Source organism: Planococcus citri, chromosome 4 (assembly GCF_950023065.1).
Source record: "Planococcus citri chromosome 4, ihPlaCitr1.1, whole genome shotgun sequence".
Classification (NCBI taxonomy): Eukaryota; Metazoa; Arthropoda; class Insecta; order Hemiptera; family Pseudococcidae; genus Planococcus; species Planococcus citri.
Window position 1 is genome coordinate 30,364,479 of NC_088680.1, and position 21,253 is coordinate 30,385,731.

Below are 21,253 nucleotides of genomic sequence, written 5' to 3' on the forward strand. Positions count from 1 at the left end.
ACTCACAAATGATCGTCGGAAAAGTCCTATAAATAAAGTTACAATATTTGTAAGTTGAAGATGGAAGATCCTATGAAGGTGTTTGAAAATTTTGATCCGTCATAGTTCCTCCAATTTCGAAGCTGGACTGAAATTGAAGAGAATATTTTTGCGCGAAAAGACTCTATTGTGATTGCTTTTTCATCATTGACACATAGCCAATCAGCGAATAGTATTTTCAAAGATAGCCAATTAACGAGTAGTATTTTTGTGATGCCAAGCAATAATATTTTGGCGCCAAATTCGAAGAAGTAGCCAGCGGTTGTTCGCGTCCATGATCAGAATTTTAAATTTTAGCACTGCTGTTATTTTTATCAAAAGTCTGTACCTAATTTTTAAATGGCAATACATTTTTTTTTTGAATTCTTTTTTATAAAAATCGGGTCGCTTTCCATCAACAAGAAGTGACGTGATAAATTCAGAAAAATCAATTTTCGAATTGAAGGTAAAAATGTCTGAGGTGAAATTAGATATGTCGATCATGCCACCAAGAGTTGTTGAAGAAACATTTAAACGCATACCCAAAGCATTAAAGTAGCCGATAAACAAAAGACAAATGCAAAAACTCTCTTGCAATCACTGAATAGCGAGCATAAAAAACATAATACATAGTGCATTATACGTAATAACTTCGGAGCTAGGATGGCTATTTTTTTTCGAAATCTTCCCCATTGAATGAAATTTGTTTCAAATTTTCCAACGTTACTGCGTGTATCGAAGCTTGTTCTGTGCTGAAAATGGGCTTATGTTGGTGGTTGATTGTTAACAGATTCAAATATCTGAAAAGGTTTTTGCAATCTATTTGCGGCGTGAAATTATTTTTAGAGGTCATTTTTTTTCTGGTTGTAACGTTGGAGTGATGCCTTAACACGAAATCACCAGAACTTCAATGTGGGCTCTGTCAAACTATGAGAACCTAAAAGGGTTAAGCAGTTTGGGTTCTGTATCATTAAGTGAATTCTTCGATACTTCGAACGCAATTAGTTCATAAGTGAGGTATCCCAACTGGCACAACAAATTTTGAGACGGACAAACCTGGATTGAAAAGCCACATTTTCGTGTGATAAACTGCATTTTTCAATGTTTGATGTACATAGGTAGTTTTAAAAATCAACTTGAACACACTCTCAAAACTCTTGGAGAAAATAATTCTGAAACGACTTCAAGATCAACTTGAAAAACAGAATACAATTCCTCCTTTCCAATTTGGGTTCAGAAAACAAACTTCAACGGTTCATCAATTAAGTACATCGTATCACAGAAATCATCCAAAATGGTTTTGAAAACAAAGAGTATACAGTAGCAGCCTTTTTGGATATCCAACAAGCATTTGATTCAATCTGGCATGGCATGCTGGTCTAATATACACAAACTTGCTAAAATAGTTCCAATGGCTCTAACCAAAATCATTGCATCTTTTCTTCACAGCCATTCATTCATTATTCGAATTCACCAATCGTATTCAACAGTGAGAAAAATATTCCAAGGTGTATACCACAAGGAGCAGTTCTCAGTCCAACATTGTTCTCATTTTTCTGCAGTGATATATTCGATGATATTCCTACTCACATACAAGATAATATCAATATAGCAATGTTTGCAGATGATACATGCTTATTGTCAAGAAATCAACAACCTACAAGAATGCATAGAGGAAATTTCAAAATGGTTCCTTGTATGGAAACTGAAACGGAATCCTAACTAAAACTAAAACCAAGATATTTTCGCTTCTCAATATTAAGTACTCGCATTCGGCAGTTGAAAATTGGACAAGTGGACATCCCTCGGAAATATACTCAAGAACCAGTGAAATACCTCGGTGTCCTACTTGATTCTCAACTCACCTATCGAAAAAAAAAAAACATCCTAGGGTGAGAAATAACTCAACTTTTTCGACCAACTGACCTAGAAAACTAGAATTTGGTGTATGGGTAGTTGGGTACCCTATTTTAGACTCACCGAATGGATTTGGAACAGGTACAACCAGTTTTGAGTAGTTCTGGAGTCTCCAGCGGATTTTCGAATGTTGAAATTTACACAAAAATTTAATCAAACGACGTTGGAAAGTTTTAATTCACTCTGCACTCTGTTTTCAACGTGTCAAGTTGACTTAAAATGGTCTCAAACCGTTCGTTCATGAAGTCCCGGCGGTTTTGTAAAATTCCAGTTTTCCAAAAAAAAAGTCTTAAAAATTGTGAAAAATCAACTCTAGCACGTTTGCTGATTGATGACTGGTGCTTTTTAATGACTCACTTGACAGATTACCCAGCATTTTTTCCAAATTGGTGAGTGCCACTTCGGAACCATTTTTTCCTCAGGGAATTTTGTTGTTGAAAAAAGGAAAGTAGGAGAACATAATAACCGCTGGAGGCGCCAGAACGGTTTGAATCTGCTTCCTGTCGATTCAGCTAGTTGAAATCAGGATATAGAGAAAATTTTAGCTTTCCAAATTCATTTGGTAAGCTTTTGTGGAACTTCTAACTTTCTAAATAATCTGCTGGAGGCTTCAGGGCTGCTCAGAATGGCTCGAAACCGTTTCAAATCAGTGCAGTGGGTCGAAAATAAAGGATATACCAAATTTTAGCTTTCTAGGTCAAATCGGTGAAATTTCGACTCTCCCCCCCCTCAAATTTATTTGATTTTTTAAAAATCACCAAAAATCGAAAAGTGATTTTAAGACTTGAAATTTTGGCTTGTGATGTATTTTTGTGTACTTTTTCCATTTAGCTCTGCCCAGTTCTAAAATTTTTGTCCCATTGATGATATTTCCCTCATCATTTACTTGTCTAAATCTATGAGTATTTTTTCGTTTTACATAAATCAATCGAAAAAATAATATTGTAGGGTAATTACTGCTGGGTATATTTCTAATCAAACAAGATGAAACTTTCAACGTTGGTTATGGAATCCAAATACCGCAAATACTCTCACGATTCAGGTGGTTTCACACATCGTCGTCTTGTTTATACGAGTATGTACTTGAAGTCACAACAAGTGTTGAAAATAAAACCAACTCTTTTACGACATCGAGAGTAAAAAAAAAACCGAAAAAAAGAGACGAGGTACGAAAAAAAACAGCTTTGAATTTTTTACAACATTTTGCAATTCCTGACAGGCATTTTAATTATCGTAAATGCGTCGAAAGAACTTTTTTCAACGCGACGTCCGCGTCTGTCCCTTCCCGAGCAAAAAATATCCACCTCGATGCCGACATCGTCCAAAGTATACGTTCTGTGTTCGTATAGGTTCTACAAAAAGAACATCGCGTATTTAACAATACTACTCTGTACTTTGAAAAAGCACCGCAGCAATATGCGATGCTTTATAACCAAAAGCTACAGTGTCGCGTCGTCATCGTGAGTTGATCTAACTTGAAAGTCAACCCTGCGTAGTCAATGCTTCGTGCTTTTTGAAGACAAAACAGACGGATACGTTTTTGAGTCTGTCGAGTTGTAATTCTCTATTTATTCTGACGAATGAATTGAATGGTGTCTCGTGTGATTGTGAGAATGAGCAAAGGGTGTGAAAAAAGTACCTCTCGTGTAATTTCTTCATACACATACGCGTATCGGTTTCGCAGATGAAGATGTGTACCATCATTACAGACTTCAATGTGTGCATAACCTTTAATACGATGGATGTACGTATAGAGAGGACGAAAGTGCAATATATACGAGTGTGTTGTACTCTTGCTCTTGCTGCAGTTTTTTTTCTTTGCCCAGCTGTAGCTCTTTTTGATATCCTCGTACATATTTTCACATTGATGGCGTATTTTTTTGCCTTCGGTTTTGAAATTTTCTCTCAACTGTTGTCGTAGTGTCGTAGGTTCGAATTGTTAAGTTACATGGTGTTTTTCTTCTTTTTTTTGGCTGAGGAAGTAAGAGTTGAATACCTATTTGATGATTGGAACATTGACTATTGGAAACTTTGAAAATTTCTGTCAAGTTCCTGAATTCATTTCAGGCATTGTGTCAGATTTTTGAAAACTTGGAAACATAATCAAATTTCCAGCAAAAAATATCCATGATATGGAACTTTCCTTGAAGAGGAGACCTTACCACCATTTTTTATTCATTATTTTTGTAATTAATTGCTGACTGTTTGCTGTCTAAATGAGTTGATGTCTTAAAATGTGGTAATATTTTTTTTCGTAGGTATTTGGATTAGGTTTTATATGCCTAAGTTAACCTTCATTTTTTTTAAAAAGTTGATTCAGATGCTTGAAAAAGCAATGTCTTTTTTACTGAAAAAAGAAAACGTCATCTTACCTTTTCCCTTACATTTCCTTTTTTTTTTGATCTCGTAGAGTGCATGAACTCTGGTGGCGAAATTGAATAGTGTACATTTTTGTGAAATTGTTTAATGAATTAATTTGTAAGTTCATTTTAAAAATGAGGTAAGTACGTGTATCTGGATCATAATTATTTATCACCATCTCATCAACTTCAATTTCATGACAAAGTGATACGTTACTTAATTCATTTTCGACAAAAGTTTGTCTAAAACCCTCCCCCTGCCTCTCTCAGACTATTGAAAATTGAAGGGTCGATGGGGAAAACTGCCATAGTCACTTGAAGTAAATTTTACAGGAGAAGGAAAAAACATCCTCACAAATAATTGTGGATTTTCTGCATGTAGTAAGTTACATTATTTGTAGATTTGATGCTGAGGAATCTGAAAATGAACTCGGAAAATGTATTTAAAGTAGTTAAATAGATAAATTTTACAATCTAAAAAAAATCCGCCTGACTATGGTTGTTTTCACCATCGAACATTCTATCAACACGCATTCATACGCAAAATTCTTGACTATGGTTGTTTTCCTCACTGAAAAAACTGCCGGCGCAAATTTCGGTATTTTTTATTTTATAAAGTAAATTCAAAAAAGCGAAATGATTACAAAACAAAATATTTCACCATTGTAAACAATATATCGACTATCGAGTATTTGAAATAAAGAAATGATCTTTCAATTAATAAACAGTGCATTACAGAAAAGAACGTAATAATAGCACAAAACAATACGAATAGTGACTTTAATCTTCGGCACCACTACTATTATCATCGTCGTCTAATTCAATCTCAATCTCTTCTAATTCAAACTCGTCTTCTTCGTCATTCCCTTCTACTTCTTCCTCGTTCCCTTCTTCTTCTTCTTCAGCCTCAACTGTCGGATTCGCATCAAAGAATTGCTGATAATATTCCACCGACGAAGCTCCTTTCTTCGTGAACTGATAGAGATGTTTCATGTTTTTTATCTTAACGGCAGTAAATCCCAGAGGTCCATCATACAGCGGAACTAAATTGATTTCTTTTGGTATCTTTGCATTCTTCTGGGTGACAGCAATAAAACTCCACTTCGAATTATATCCATATCGTACTTTAACATCGCGTATATCTTTAGAAATACAAATCATTTTTGCAGACTTTATCTGCATGGGTGGTCTCGAAGTTTTAAGGAAAAACGGCTGTAATGACTCATTAAAGTTGATAAAATCATCCCAGGCAAACCTGATAACATTAAACGGTGACGGATTCTTACGTGCATTCTTAATAACTTCAGCCCAATCATTCGGTGTTTCACAATCAGATTTTTTCTTAATTAGAGCAAAATCGGCATCGTTTGGTAGATAGGTGTGACCTCTCACCGGAAAAATGATCGTGACTTGTGGCACCATGTGAAAAAAATGAACGATCATGTATAGGAAGAGTACCATAGTTCGATTCTTATTTTGTCCAGGACAATTATCAGCCATGAGAATCAATTCTCTGTATGGAAGATCTCGAATTGCATGAAATAACATTGATGTTACGTTATTACTTCCTTTAGCTCCGTTGTTTTCATCGAAAACATACATCGAACTACTGTTATCACCGAGGTTATGGACCCCAAAGTTGTAAACCCACACTTGGCTCCGGTAAAAGACATCGTTGGTTTGAATATTGGGTATGGGCAAGTTTTGCATAAAATCGAACGTCAATACTGTAACTTCAGAATCGATCTCCTGAGCTAATTTTGCGTAACCTCGCTTGATAACTCTGAAATTCTCCACTAACTCCAAATGGGCTTTTTTTCTAGCTTGAAGATCGACTTGTACTGCTTCTACATCACCCGCTAGTTTCATCTCATGGTCAAATTTATCGCACGTGCCGCAGGTGTCAGAACGTGGTAACGCAAAACCAATATTGTACGTGTTGAAAATATTACGATAAGCATCATAGGTGACATTTTTATCTGGATACAGCTGTACAAACAGTTCATGTAATTGCGTAATACTTTTCAGGTTTTCGTGAAGGTAATATCTCTTAGGATTACTCCTTTGGCTATAATGAGACTGCCGCTTTCGTAATGATGCGATGTGATGATGGATTAATTTGGTAACAGATTTTGGCATTTGGCGAGGGTAATTTCCGTGCTTACCCCTCTTATCCATGGGGGAAGTGCCTTTCTCGATTAAAAAATTCTGAAGCCGCCGAACTCTTCCCCTAGTAACACCATGGACACTTAGAAACGCATTTAAGCACACCTATAAGAAACCGCACATTGCTTTAGAATCATGTTACAGACATCCTCAATGATAGAAAATAACACTCAAGTACTTACCGGAAATTCTCTGTCCTGGAATCGCAATTTGTATGCGAAATACGCGCCATTAGGATTTACTCCCATTTGTTCAGCTGTGTCGTCCGCGTTATCATCAGCCGCCTCCAAAATTTCGTCTACATTATTAACTACAGGAACGTTCATTACTGTTACTCTGGGCCTTCTGCTTTGAACAGGTCTCATAGAAATCAGCCCCGTCAAGTGGCTATCTTGTTCATTTTTGGTTTTAAATTGGGTGTAAAATTGATTGAAGATCCTTTCCATTATTTCCTCCGGCACTGTTTGAAAACATTGATATCGTTTGCACCTAGGAGCAATGGAACGTAATTTTAGGCATTTCAAAATTATTAAACATGAAAATGATGTAGGTACCAAGAATTTTTAGACACTTACTTGCAGTCTGGGCCCATTTTTACGGCAGATATTACGATGTCTTTTTTATGCATCAAGTGCGGTTCACCTTTTACTTTTTTATCTCGAATGAGAGTATACGCATGCGGTTTTTTTGTAGGTTTCATTGGTGGCGGTGGATTTGGGTTATCTGCATCTCTGTTATCCATAATTACATAAAACGCATTTCCCAAAAAAAGCACAACTTTTAACAACAACCAGACTTTTCAATACGAGTAACCTGAGTGAAGCTTTCTTATCAATGTAAACAACGAAAATTCGGTGGTGAAAACAACCATAGTCATGACTATGGTTGTTTTCACGAACTATCGCAAATTAAAAATCGATATATCGATTTTTCAAAGACGTATTTGACCGTCAAGATCACGATTTTGTGAAAATCGATTATCACCATCGAATTTCTCGACCAAAATACTATCGAAATTCAAAATAAAAAATATATCGATTTTAGGTGACTATGGCAGTTTTCCCCATCAGCCCTTCAATTGGTCATGATATGTTCAGAGAAGTGATCCAAAAGGCTTACGATGAGTGTAATATTCAAATGTCAGACTTGAGTAGTACATACATACCTAATAACCAGGGCTCGGATATTCTTTCCCTAAAAAACCCAAAATATACGCTTAAATATTCCCTAAAAAAGGCCAAAATATTCTCTACGAAGTAAAAATATTCCCTAACGATATATGGGAATTGTTTTACAGGCAATTTATTCTAATCTTGTTGTGTAATGCCAAGAATTTACGATTATGAATGCAAAACAGAGCATTTTAAAATCACAAAAAGGTAATACTGATTCCATTATTAAAGGAATAAAAAACAAATAAAATGAACAAAAAAAAAATAAGAAGGTACAAGAGAGCTATTACCAGTTTCACAAATTTTGAGGGGGAAAAAAATAAAAAATGGCCAAATACCAATTTTATGCAAAAATTTGAAATTGAGCAAAATATTCCCTAAAAATTGCTAAAAACGTAAAATATGCTCTAAAAACGCAAAATATTCCCTAAAAAATTCCAAAATATGCTTTTATGGTGAAATATGCCAAAATATGCTCTAACGAATTAGGCTCATTTTACTTGAAATTTCATGAATCGTGGAGATAATTGAAAAATTCCCTATCCTCTATGCATACAAAAAATATGCTCCAGCATAAAAATCCGAGCCTGCTAATAACAGATTTTTTTGATCTGACGTTCTCTAATTTGAATGAAACAAACACTGGGTCGAAAGGTCATATCATACATTAGTTGCCCAAGTTCATTTGAATTTTTCGAAAATTTTCGATTATTTGATGAAAAATGTAAGAAAGCCATTTTTTAAAGTAGTTCTTTGCAACTTCTTCGTATTTTTTTTTTTTTTTTTTGGACGAAATGAACTGGTGTGAAGAATCATTTAGGTAAGTAAGGCTACTTGAAGTTTTCCAGCCTTGAACCATTGTGAAACTCTCAACAAAGCGTTGATATTCTTCATCTACGTAAGTACATTTCAATCATTTTCCTACTTTTATCTCCAAACACCTTACACCACTAATTGTGTGCCGACAAAACTGTCATTTTTTGCAAACGTTTCTCAATAGTAAACTCTTTACTTTCATATCGATTTTCAGCACTTTTCGACCTGAATTATCAAAAAAGCGCATGTATTTCGAATGCATTTTCTGCCCTAGAGACGACCCCATTTGGTAGAAAAATTTTTTATCAACGTATTTGAATTCAGCGAGTCAAATTATTGAAATGTTTACCCTTTTCGCGATGATTTAGCTTAATTCCAAGTATAGGTACTTAATTTTTTTCAAAGTAGTAGGTAGAGGTACCTGCATTCTCGTACTTCATAATTAAAGATCAAGAAATGAGAAATTAGCTTAAAGTTGATATGTAGGGTATTTGAAAGCGAACTAATTCAACCATCAACCAATGCCTATGATGAAAGCAAATGCAACTACGAGTACTTTCTTGCAATCAGCGAATAGCTGGATGTCAAATATAGATTTTAAGAAATGTGACTTACTAATACACTGAGAAAAATGTATAGTATAAAAATAAATTACTATAAATTTATAGTAAACGATCGAAATTACTATAATTATAGTAAATGAAATATGTACATACTATACTTAATTATGATAAAAAATACTATAATATAGTAATTATTACTATAATTATAGTATTTCAATTACTATAATTATACGTAGTAATTTTGATTATAATTTCAATACTGGAGCACGGCGTTTACTATAATTATATGATAATTTATACTATACAAATTTTTCTCAGTGTACTTATTGCAAAATGAGAATTTCAAAGCAGTTCAGCTCGCTGAATACAAAAGTGAATGTTTTGAAAATGACGTCCTCAGGGTAGGAAATGCTGTTGAAACACGATTTTTTGATTATTTTGGTGGGTCCAGCCGCACAAAAATTCTGAAAATTGATGCGAAGTCAGGAATTTATAATTTCGAAATGTTTGTAAAAAGTGAAACTTTCTTTCGAAAAAACTTGTAGAGATCGAACAATCCGAAATCAAGATAATTTTGGAGATGTGTACTGAGAATTTTCACTTCCACGCCAAATTTCGGACAATCTGACCAACAAATGCCCAAAATAGAGCTACAATAGTGTGAAAATAATTTTTCAAAGGTGACGCCTCTTTAATGGATTGTAAGATTGTTACTTATGTATGATCACTGTTTTGAAGTTATTTTATACAGTCACAAAAGGCTGCAAAAAAAATTAGAAAAAAGTGACAGATCGATATCGTCTTATTTTATCCCGCTATGGTCTTGCAAATTTTCATCGTGAATAGTGGATTCAAGTTGAATTTTCATACTTTTGCTCGAGGTCTTTCATAAATAATTGATTTACTTACTTACTTTTCGTGCGAACACCGGTTCCATTTCAGCTGTTCGACGTCGCGCTCCAAATTTTCGGAGAAGAGGGGGGGGGTTAATTGGGTACAAAAATGCCGAATAAAAATTCAAAGGGTAATCGAGAGCCGATGCGGACCCAGTGCAGATATCATGTTGGGCCCCATTCTAGATCAGAGGCTATTTTTGTTTTTGAGAGGGGGATGGTATCGACTGAAAATTTGTCGATAATATATTGATGTAGTAACAAAAGTATCAATTTTGCCAATTGATACTCGTACACCTACCTAACATTTATATGAATTATGAAAATTTTCCTTTTCTCTTTTGGATTCTTGGAGGCCTCAAATGTAAAATTTGTTAATTCTAAAAGAGACATAAAAACGATGGTTTTTTTATGAGGTAGAAGAGTTTATTTTTTGGATTTTAAAATTTTAGAACTTGAATGATCCGGTTTTTTGAAGGAAGTTGATTTTGAAAAAGAAATCAGGACAGGCTCCAACGAGAGCGAAATCTTTCGAAAATTGTATTTCGAAAGGCATAAAAACGATGTTTTATTTATGTGAGGACGAAGAGTTTATTTTTTGGCTTTAAAACTTGATTTTTCAAAAAATTTCTATCTTGATCTTGAAAAAGAAAAATAATACTTGTACAAACGCTTTCAAAAATTTGCGTTTCAAGAAGGTAAAAAATAATGTCTTTCTTTCATCACAGGTTTGCCGAATTTTAACAAATTCATCAAATTGTCGAATGAAATTTGACTGGATGGGGGGAGGGTATTACACTTCCTCATCTTCGCCGTAGCGACGCCTCTGTGATTCTGTTTTCAAATTTTTCACGACAATTTGATGAATTTTCTCCATGTTTTTTTTGAACTTTTTCACGGATAATTATTTTCAATTAGTAGCCAATCAGTGAACAGTATTCTGCAGAGACCTATCCGTGATTAGCAGTTATCATTACCAGATGTGATTCATGCAATATTTTTCATGTCTGAATAGTTTTTTATTAATTAAATGACTTAATAACTAGCGAGAAATTTTCTGAAAACGAAGAGGCCAATTGGTCAATCCGCGATCAGCACTTCTTACAACCAGATGAGAGAGTATTGTTAATTGTAATGATACATACGTTTCATGTTGCTGGTAAGTATTTCTCATAGATTTCAGAAAATTAATTATTGTTTGTTGTGAAAAATAATAGAAAAAAGATGAAAAATTGAAAATAGTCAAAACTCAAACTCTGTAAATTTCTTTCTTGCTTTTGGCTACGAAATCAAATTTGCGACCAAAAAAAACGATTAACAAAAAGCAAAAACCCTCTTGCAATCAGCGAATAGATGATGGCTTGTTTTTTGATTTCTAGTATTTCTTTCTTAATGTCGAGGTGTCCGCTAGAACTCAAGGGGCCAAATCTTCAACGACTCCATATTAGGCAATTATGCATGTTCAAAGTATGAATTTGCTGGAAAATTATACTAGAATGTGACGTCAACATTTTTATGCAAAATTGACCTCAAATTGTGCCTAAAGATGGTAACCTTGGCGCATTCTGTTCAAAATTCTCCCCGAATTAGAAACATTATGGAAAATTTTACCACAGAGTTCTCGAATAAAATTTCACCCAACTTCTTCATCGTCCAATTACTCGCGTCAAAATTCACCCGAACGCAATTACCGCAAGTACGCTGGAATAAAGCGAGCGAAATTATTTACCAGTTGCCACACACAAACACCAAAGCAACCACAATTAACTTCAACTTCTTCATCATCACTTACCTCTAAAACACAAAACAAAAACGGAAAAATCTCATTACTGCGGATACAATTAAGGTCGCAATAATACAACCAACGAGTACCTACCTAGCTACCTTTCGTAGTTTTTTAAATGAAACTACATACTAGGTACATAACACGGACCAAAGGATGTATTGCATTTATATGGAAATTCCTCGGAGCCCTTTTTTTCCATTTTATCCGCAGTTCGGTTTCACAATCCTTAATATCCTTCGTCGTCGTCCCAGTCGTCGGTCGTTTACCTATAACATCTTCATCATAATGGATTAACGTAATTCTTAATTACCGTTTTGTTTAATTCACCAACGATCCTAGTAGTTGCGGAAATACCGCTGCAGGTCTTTTTTTTCAGTCTTCTTCTCCGCACTGTTTTTGAAAAACAACGCAACGCCAAACTGAATAGACTACAATTAATGCCATTTTATTTACGTAAATCACCCCTGAAAGCATTTCCCGTTTAAATCTTGTTCAATGAACGAAATTATATAGACGGCGCGCAAAACACAGAGTTGATCGTGAAAACACGATAATACACTTAGCAAAACACTTACCCTATTACCCAAACACTATCTTAGTAAAATATTGAGGTCTAGACTGCCAACTGCTAAATATATTACTGAAAATATTTACGGCCTCGAGTAAGTATTAGGCAACTTATGTACGTTGTAGTAATAAAAAAAAAGAGGAAAAAAAACTATATTTGAGAGAAGACATTCTCTCTGTGGGAAGAAAAGCGAGTCGTTGACGCTGCCATCGACCAAAATAATATATCTTCCACTTCATAGATATTATTAAGTAGGTACCTAGCTACCTACCTACGTGTGTCACACACACGAGTGGATTTCTTTCATCGACCCTCGCTCTAAAAAAATCCCCCCCCTTCAAAAAAAAAACAGCGAACGTGTATTAGGAAGAGGAAGATACACGATGGCGTAGGTAAATCAACGTTCTCGTTAATTAAACTCGACATCAACGTTTGTTTTCATATCATTTTCATAATTAAAGTAAACGCATGGTCGTCATCATTGCATCTCGACTTCTCGATTCACCCCCTTCGTATCGTCTCTCTGCGCTCACACGACGACGACGATAGAAAATGACGAAAATAAGTACGAAATTTGAATAAAATTACGTATTTAAATTAATTGTCAGTTAACTCGACGCGAGAAAATGTCTCCACAGGTTCTTTTTCGTTCGTCGTTCTTCGCTGATTCGATTACATAAAGAGAAATGAGAGAATTTTCACAAATATATGATATCACGCGATGAGAGTACGTACCAAGTTGGTACGCTGTACCTGGGCTAGGATAGGAGTGAAAAACAGCAGCCCCGAGTTGCTGGAGCGTGGTAAATATTTGTCGAAATCATTACCACCTAAATTTCTGTACACAAAATGACATTTTGCACGCCGTCATCATCGTTGCTCTCGTCGCGTCCTAGTTTACTGTTTTAATTCTTGTCAACATGTTCGCTCGGTTCGGCGTGTATTTACGAGATAATAAACGTTTATAAGCGATTAATATTTCAAGGGGGTGGTAAAATAACGACGTTGGAAGATTTTAGGAACAGAGTTGTGTAATTGTATTATTGGTATGAATTTTTGGAGAAGGGGGTTGAGACAAAATCGGAGTTGGGATTAAAAAATAAAATCAATTTTTGAGCTTGACAGTTGACACTGTTCAATGAGTAAAAATTTACGAGTTGTGCCACATTTAAGTGTATTTGTGCGCTTTTGTCAATTTTTCTTATTTTTTCTCCAAAATGAGGGGCACTGAAGAAGTTTAAGGTACTCAAAAAGTAGTGAAAATTCGATCTTGCCACTCGAGAACTTATTGAACGAGGTGTCACATCACTTTTTATTTTTTGGGATTTAGGTTGACAAAAGACGAAGGGAGGTAAGAGGTATCCTCACAGGTAGAAATTTTTTTAACTGGATGAAGCTAAATCAAAAGAGCATACAAAAATACATCACTTGTCAACGTTTCAGATAATCAAGTGTATTTTTTTAAATTTTTGGCTCATTTTTGATAATCAAAATGTTTGCACCGAATAATGGGTAAAAATCAAAATATTTCAGAATTGGCCTATAAAGCAGAAATTTTTGGTGAGCACCTTATTCTCGACTCGCCGAATTGCTTGGAAACTGTTTCGAACCATTTTGAGCACTGCTGAATACTCTAGCAAATTTTAAAAAGTTGAGGAAGCTATCTTTGGGTGCTTTAGTTTTGTTATTTCTTTTTGTTGGGAGCTGCTGATGCGTTTACATGTGTTGATAAGACTTCGATAATATACATAAAATAAACTAAAATCATTCTTCAGGTATCCAATAAGTCTTCAGAAAGACTGAGTATCTTGGATTCTTGGCAAAGACAAACCGTTAGATGATTTCTTGTTGGTTTTGTGAGATTTTTTATTCATTGTGTGTTGGCCGTTGGATATAGGTATGAGAAGATTCAATCCTAAAGATTATTTTTTGGTGCTTTAAAGTTTGTAAAAAACCAAAATATCAAAAAACTGATGTATTAGATGGACGTTTGGAGGACAGTTCGTTGCAGAAACTACAACCTTGAATGCAAAATTTCACCCAATATAAAGATGGAAAGCTAAAATTAATTTTACTCTCCAATCTAAACATGCTTAAACGATTTGAGATGCATCCAAATAAATTCTGGAGCCTCCAGTCGTATTTCAAAAATTTCAAATTTTCAAGAAACGTCATAATAAGACTTTCAAATCAACTTAAGGATGTGTAAGCGATTGGAGTCGACTGGACATGTAATCAAGCCATTTTGGAACTCCAGCAATATTTTGGAAATTCCAGTTTACCAAAAAATGTCAAAAAACTTCTCAAAATTAACTCGAAGACCTACAAATGGCATTCCGTGTATTTTAGTGTCCCCTTTTTGACCATTTTAACGCCAAATTTTTCAAAATTTGTTTCTGTCGGTTCAGAATCACGTATTTTTCAAATTTTGAATTAAAAATCGTTGCTGAACTTGACGGTTTTGAACTATCAAAAAATGATGGTTTTGGAAAAATGGTGTGTAATTGGTCAAAAAGGTCACTGAAAAGCACAGGGCACGTTAATACGTGTTGAAGCTGAATTAGCCAAATTTTAGAGTATTTTTTCGAAAAACTGGAAGTTTTAAAAAGTATTCGGAGGTTCCAGATCAGCTTATAAAACCGTCTTCAGTGGCCTACTTTCGCGTATTTACGTCCTTAAGTAAATTTGAACTAGTTTTTTACTGCACATTTTGAAATCTGGAATTTATAAAATAGGGCTGAAGGCTCCAAAACTATTTGTAACCGTCTCAATTCGATTCAGTGTGTTGAAATCAGCGCATAAAGTAAAAATGTTAGCTTTACAAGTTTGTTGGATATATAATTTTATGAAGTTCCAACTTGGAAAAATATGCTAAAGGCGTCATGGATTGCTTAAAGAGGTTCATAACCGTTTCCAATCGATTTTGGAGGGGGGGGGGTAAGATTGGTGCATATCAAATCACAGATTTTCATACCAATTTGGTAAAATTTTGATTTTTTCGCATTTCAGCACCTGAAATACCAGGTGATGTATCATTTTTGCATGCTCTTTCAATTTACGTGTTGGTTTTGCCCAGTTCAATAAATTTTCTGTAAGTGTTGAGCGTGTTTGAGGGCACGTTCGGTATCTGATGATAAAAAATGACTGTATTGGAATAATGCTACCAACATTTTTTACGAACTTTGTTTGTAGGGGAAATTTTTTTTTGGCAAACTTGCTGTAAAATCTTCCAATGGATATTCATTCCTAGTAAAGATATTTCCCAGAAAACTTTTTGTGGGGGAGGGGGTGCAGCTATCTTCTGTGTGGTACGCTGGAATAACGCATAGAAGTCAAGATTCCAACTGTGGTTCTTGCCTTTACAATAATTTCACGTACCTATCTACGTAAAAAGTTGTCGAACTCAATCCATGAGATCCATTTATGTTTCTTTTTTCAAGATATTGAAATCCTAACTTAGAAATTTTTCAGTTAAAATCACGATTTTTCGAATTACGTTTCATTGAGAGTTTTTTTAATAACGCCGTACCTAATTTATGCCATTTTTGTGAATTTTTAGTCATCTGTATTTTCTTTTCTCCAACGTAGGCTATAGTTCTCATTTAATGAGATAATTATCTTAAATTTAAATTTTGCTTGTTTAAGTAATAAGTACGTATCACATGTCTCTAGACCGTACCAAAAAGTAAATGTAATTAACCCTTCAACAAAAAAATATTCCTTCATCACACTCCTCTTTTCGCCCGCTTTTCTCGAAAAAAAAATGTTATTAAAAATTCATAATCTACGCCTGAATCATCTCGCGGCTGGCGAATTCTATAAATTCTTCAATTTCCGAGACGGGTTGCATAATATTATGTACTACTCGTGAAACTGTCCGGATATAGACGAGTAATGGTTGTGGAAAGAAGGGAAGCAAGAAATTCCCCAAATCATACGATTTCATTTAAACGATTCGCTTGCTCTGTTTCTTTCGAGTGTAGCAGAATGTAATTCAATCCTTAATTCGATGACACTCGAATTATACGAACCAAGGGTTCTCGAATAATAAACCTTTATTGTAATGATACTGAAATTTTCACAATCCAGGGATTGGTAAAGTTTACCGTCTGTGTAGTCGAACCGTGAAACTTCACCGTCTCTTTGGTGTGAAAAATGTATCGTGCGTTTGATCATTTGAATAGTTTACGAATAATCCGCATGCACCTCACCTACCTACCCATATTATTTTGTTGTTTTAAACACTTTAATGCCCTCGATACTATAAGTATAAGATGCAGAAGGTTTTGAAAAAAATTTCAGCATTTTCAAGTCTTCGAAGCATGATTCCTTATTTCATTCTGTGGGCATATTTTTCTATTTTAGGCATCTCTTTGCTATAATCTGAAGATGTTCAAAATTAACCATTTTGGGATTCCGTTAAGTAGGTACTAGAGGTATCCGCGATTTTAAATCAAAACTTCCTAAAATGGCGTTATCCTCATTACGATGAAAAGGGATTCCCAATTGGAGTAATTTACAATTCGAATATTTTCGCGGAGTGTTTATTTATTTTTCTCGTGATTCGACCTATTTCAAGGCTTATTATGTTTCGGCGATGACAACGATGGTGGTGTTTAATTCGACGATCCTTGCGGGTTTATTTAGAAAATCAGTGGTTCTCAAAATGTATCTGGGATATTTTTTCGATTTAAAAAAAAATTTTATTGTATGTATTTTACTGATATGTATTTTGTTCAATTTTTACTTCTGGGTGTAATAATTGAAAGATACGTCGAATGGTATGAGATGAGCGATTATATTTCTGATGTTCCCGAATTCATCAGAAATCATGTTTTTTTTCGGTTAATGGGCTCAGATTCGCCACGTGATATGATGTTTCTCTTTCTTTTCATCAGCTTTTTCTTTAATCACTGGAGCTGGCTTCTTTTCCAGCGTAGGACGTATTTGATCAACATGTCTTTTAATTTATTTAGCATTCTCGAATTTAATGTCATAATGCAATCTTTCGAGCGGACGAACAATATTTTACCATAAGTCCACACAGGTTTACCTAAAATTCGACTCCACGAGCGACGTGACGTTGGCTTTACCACTGTTTTAGTCAACTTTTAGTCAATTTCGTTAATTTGAATTGTTATGCCTTGTATACCCGAACTTAAATTTCTCCCGAAGGTGTAAAAATTATTTAAGCTGCTAAAAATTACGTTGGTGTGCTATATTTTTGACGAGGGTGAGTAATCTTTGACTTTTTTTTCGAAAATTGGGAGGAGTGATTCGATAAAAACTTGTAGGGGACCTCAAATTACTATCGTAAAAATGTTGAATCTGTGGCCTGAACCATCACTTTTCTATCGAGGGTGCAAATTTTAAAATAAACTTACATTGAAAAGAAACATTTTTTTTCGATGTTGATTGATTATACTCGTACGTAGGTATAATATGCCTATCCACTCTGAAGTAAGAAAATCGTTTAGAATTTTGCAAAAAGTGAAAAAATTTCAAAAGCAATTTTCTTACTGTTCTAATGTACTTGAGTATTCAATCATCTTCAAAAAAATTTCAACATTTTATTTTTGATTTGTGATGTAAATTTCAAAATTTGAAACCCCAGTAAAGAAGTGATGGTTCAAATTAGGGATCCAGAAATTTTCCCACAGTCTTTTGAGATCCCCCTACAACTTCTCATCGAATCCCCCCTCCAATTTTCCAAAAAAATTTAAGACGAACCATTCTATTCTTGACCTTTATGATAAGTTTGGCAACATTTGTGCATATTTCAAGCCGGACACTTGAAAAAAAGAAACAAAAATGAAACAATTTATCTCCAAGAATACAAGTCATTTTGGTTTTGTAGGAATTCGTCAAAAATCGAAATATCAATGTTGATAGGTATATCTGAAGTTTTGATTTACAGGGATTTTCGACTATTTTTTTTTTCCAAAAATCGCAGTTCCGGTATTAGCTGAAAATGGTGAACTTATCAGAATGTCATGTTATTTGGGGCAATGAGTTTATCGCGTATATAAAATGAAAAATGTGCTTGCTTTTAATTATAGAAAAATTTTCAAAACAAAGTCGTGACTCATAAATGGTTACACATATAGGTACCTACTAACAGAATATAAAGGTGTTATTTTCATATAATATTATAAAAGTTTCAAGTCACTGTACGTTGAGAATCCAGTTTGAAAAGTTACTTACTTTGAATTGTTATAGACAAATTAATGTATTATGCTTCTGCGTTTCTGCTTGGGATTATTTTAAGACTTTTTTGGAACTACACAACCAGGATAATTTTCAGTATCAAAATTCCCCTCCCCCATTTTTTCAACTCTCCTTAATTTTCTTGTCCCCTCCCCCCCCCCTAACAGCCAGACAAAGTTTGTCGATAACTATATTCTATTCTGTTTTCCTGATTTCAACATTTTTCAAATTCAATCATATGTTTTTTGAAATTGGAAATATCAATTTTAATGCAAAAATTCAGTTTTTGTGATCTCAACTTTAAAAAAATTTCATCAATAGTTTCTTGAAATTTTGAAGTGTGATGAAGAGAACTAAATTTGCTCAAGCGAAGCAAGGGCAAAAGCTTTTTGAAATTTGCTGTTTCAAGAAGCATAACAGCAGTAATTTTGATTTTTTTGCATCACTGAATTTTTAAAAATTTGAACAAAAATATTTTTCAAGCACAATATTAGCTCATTTTTCAACCTTTTTTCATTGAAAAACTCCCAAGCAAGTGAGTAAAAACATTTTTTGTACTACACAAATATGTTGGAACTACACAAAAAATGTGCTGAGCTACACGTTAAAATAATAATCCCTGTTTATTTGAATATTAAGTAAGGATGTGGTATGATTTATCGTTACGACAGAAAAAGTGGGTGGTTAAACACAACAGGCCCGACAAATAAAAGAAATGTCCGTACAGAAAAATAAATTGAGCAACAAATATATTTTGCACGAGATAAAACATCTCCACGACAGCTAAATTATTCGCCCAACAGTTGCAAAAAAAAAATCACGACAGATACAAAATCTGTTAACAAGTCTGTTTTTATTTGAGAAAAAGATCTGTTGACACGTCAATTTTTTCTAAAAAAAAACAAATCAAAATTGAATAAAATGATATCACGTTATTAAAAATACCTATCAACGTTAATTCAAAAGTGACCTTTGCAACGACGAAATATTTTTGAACATTTCTGAGCCTGAGCCCAAAATTACCCATCGAAAACAGTTGAAATTCCAACAAAAAATCAAAAATTCCTACCTATCAAAATTTTTTTGAGCGCCATTTGAACAATACTTTTAACGTTTCTGATGTCTTGAATGTTTCAAAATTCAGGATAAACTTGATAAGAAAATCAAAAATTTTCATCAAAATTTAATGTAATAAGTGCACTTTGATCGAATTTTGACCCCAAAACTAGATTGTGATTTTTGGAATTTTTGAAAAAGGTGTCGTGCAATATTATCAAAATGGGTTTTACTTTCAGCAGAAACTCAAAAAATTCTAATCACAGCCTTTTTTGAGGATTTTTGAAGAATGCTGACCTCGAGCTTGAGTCATGATTCTCTAGATATCATCATTTTGTCTCGTATATTGTTCTGTCGTTGAAAATTTCATTCTGTTGCTTAGAAATGCTTTTTTGTCGGCTACCACTCCTTTTCTTGTCGTTTGCTGGGATCGTTTGAACAACCTTCTCTGTCGTGCGATTATACAATATCCCAAATACCTATTAATTACTAATTATGTTTTATTTTTGTTTATAGGTAAGTTGAAGACAAAATCGTACTATTGCTTGAGTGAATGTTTGAAAACATCATCAGTAAGTACATAAAACAGTACCTTAAATTGTAACACGTTATCTTCAGTGTAAGGTAAATAAAACCAAGGACATGATACTCGACGAGACTATTTTGTACTACCCCCCCCCGGAATTAACTCTTTTCAACCTCCCCCCCCCCACGTTTTCGAACGAATTAAAAATTGATTAACTTTTTTCCTCGCCAAAGCTGATAGTTATAAAAATGGCCGCAAACAACACTTGGCAAGTTAACAATGTCATCAACCTGAGTCGATTCAAGGTTGGTCAACAATGTCCTCGTACAAACTTCGCTAAAGGATACGAACTGCGAGCTACGATTTTACAGCTCCACTCCACATGCCCTAGCTGGCATTTTCCGCCTATAATTTCTCATATTTGTTAATTATCATTTTATACAACAACGTAGTGTAGTAGGTTGCTAGGTACCTAGTACCCACGTAGTTGGCAGTTAACATCACACAGCGATGGGTATTACCGGACACCTGAGGCTAAAACCTGGAATTCCCTCTCTAGCGACGCGCCATAAATATCGTACCTTTTACGCGGATTAAAAAAAAAACTGCTAAAAAATTCCACCAAATGAATAGCTCGTCGTAAAAATCCTTCTAGTTCGGTCGGCTTTATGGCAATTGCGGCGATTTTTCTTTCCGTCGTTAATTACAACGTCGACGTCGCAAAAATTTCACCAACACCGCATCCTACACCACAAAGAAAAGGCGTAAAAATTTTTAACATAATACCGAAAAAAAATATCCTGAAATGGGCAGTGTTGCCATTTGCATCTCGACTTTTGCACTAGCTCTTGGTGGCTGGAAACTGCGAAACATCGCATGGTATTTTTTTTCTCCATTCTGCTTTTCATTTTCGTGTTTTTACGAGCCGGTGGCGGCGTTTTATACCTACTACCTATACACACATTTACCTACTAGGTACTACTTGACGCTGGAGCTAAATCTGATATAACAAAACATCTTTCTTCCTCTCGGTTAAGCTAACAACATTCGCGGTTCTCAATTTCGGCGAGACTTAATGGCCCGAAGTTAATTTCCTTGTTTAAACGGGCTCACCTTCTTGACAGACTGCGCAGCTTTTGTCATCTTCTCCAAACTCTACTCTTCTCCCTATCTTTTCTCAACAACCATTGTATGTAGCTGCTGGA

At 34.6% G+C, this 21,253-nt stretch overlaps 2 protein-coding genes across 2 annotated transcripts in view; one reads left to right on the forward strand and one right to left on the reverse strand.

Annotated features, from left to right (window-relative positions):
* Positions 1-21,253, forward strand: part of LOC135845811 (hemicentin-1-like) — a 972,708-nt gene that overhangs the window by 123,016 nt on the left and 828,439 nt on the right. The gene's annotated exons all lie outside the window — the stretch shown is intronic.
* Positions 4,885-7,514, reverse strand: LOC135843676 (uncharacterized). The gene is made up of 3 exons (XM_065361636.1): positions 7,037-7,514; positions 6,644-6,950; positions 4,885-6,566 (listed from the first exon to the last, which is right to left on the reverse strand). The coding sequence occupies exons 1-3, from the start codon at positions 7,201-7,203 to the stop codon at positions 5,076-5,078; spliced, it is 1,965 nt and encodes a 654-aa protein (XP_065217708.1). The 5' UTR covers positions 7,204-7,514; the 3' UTR covers positions 4,885-5,075.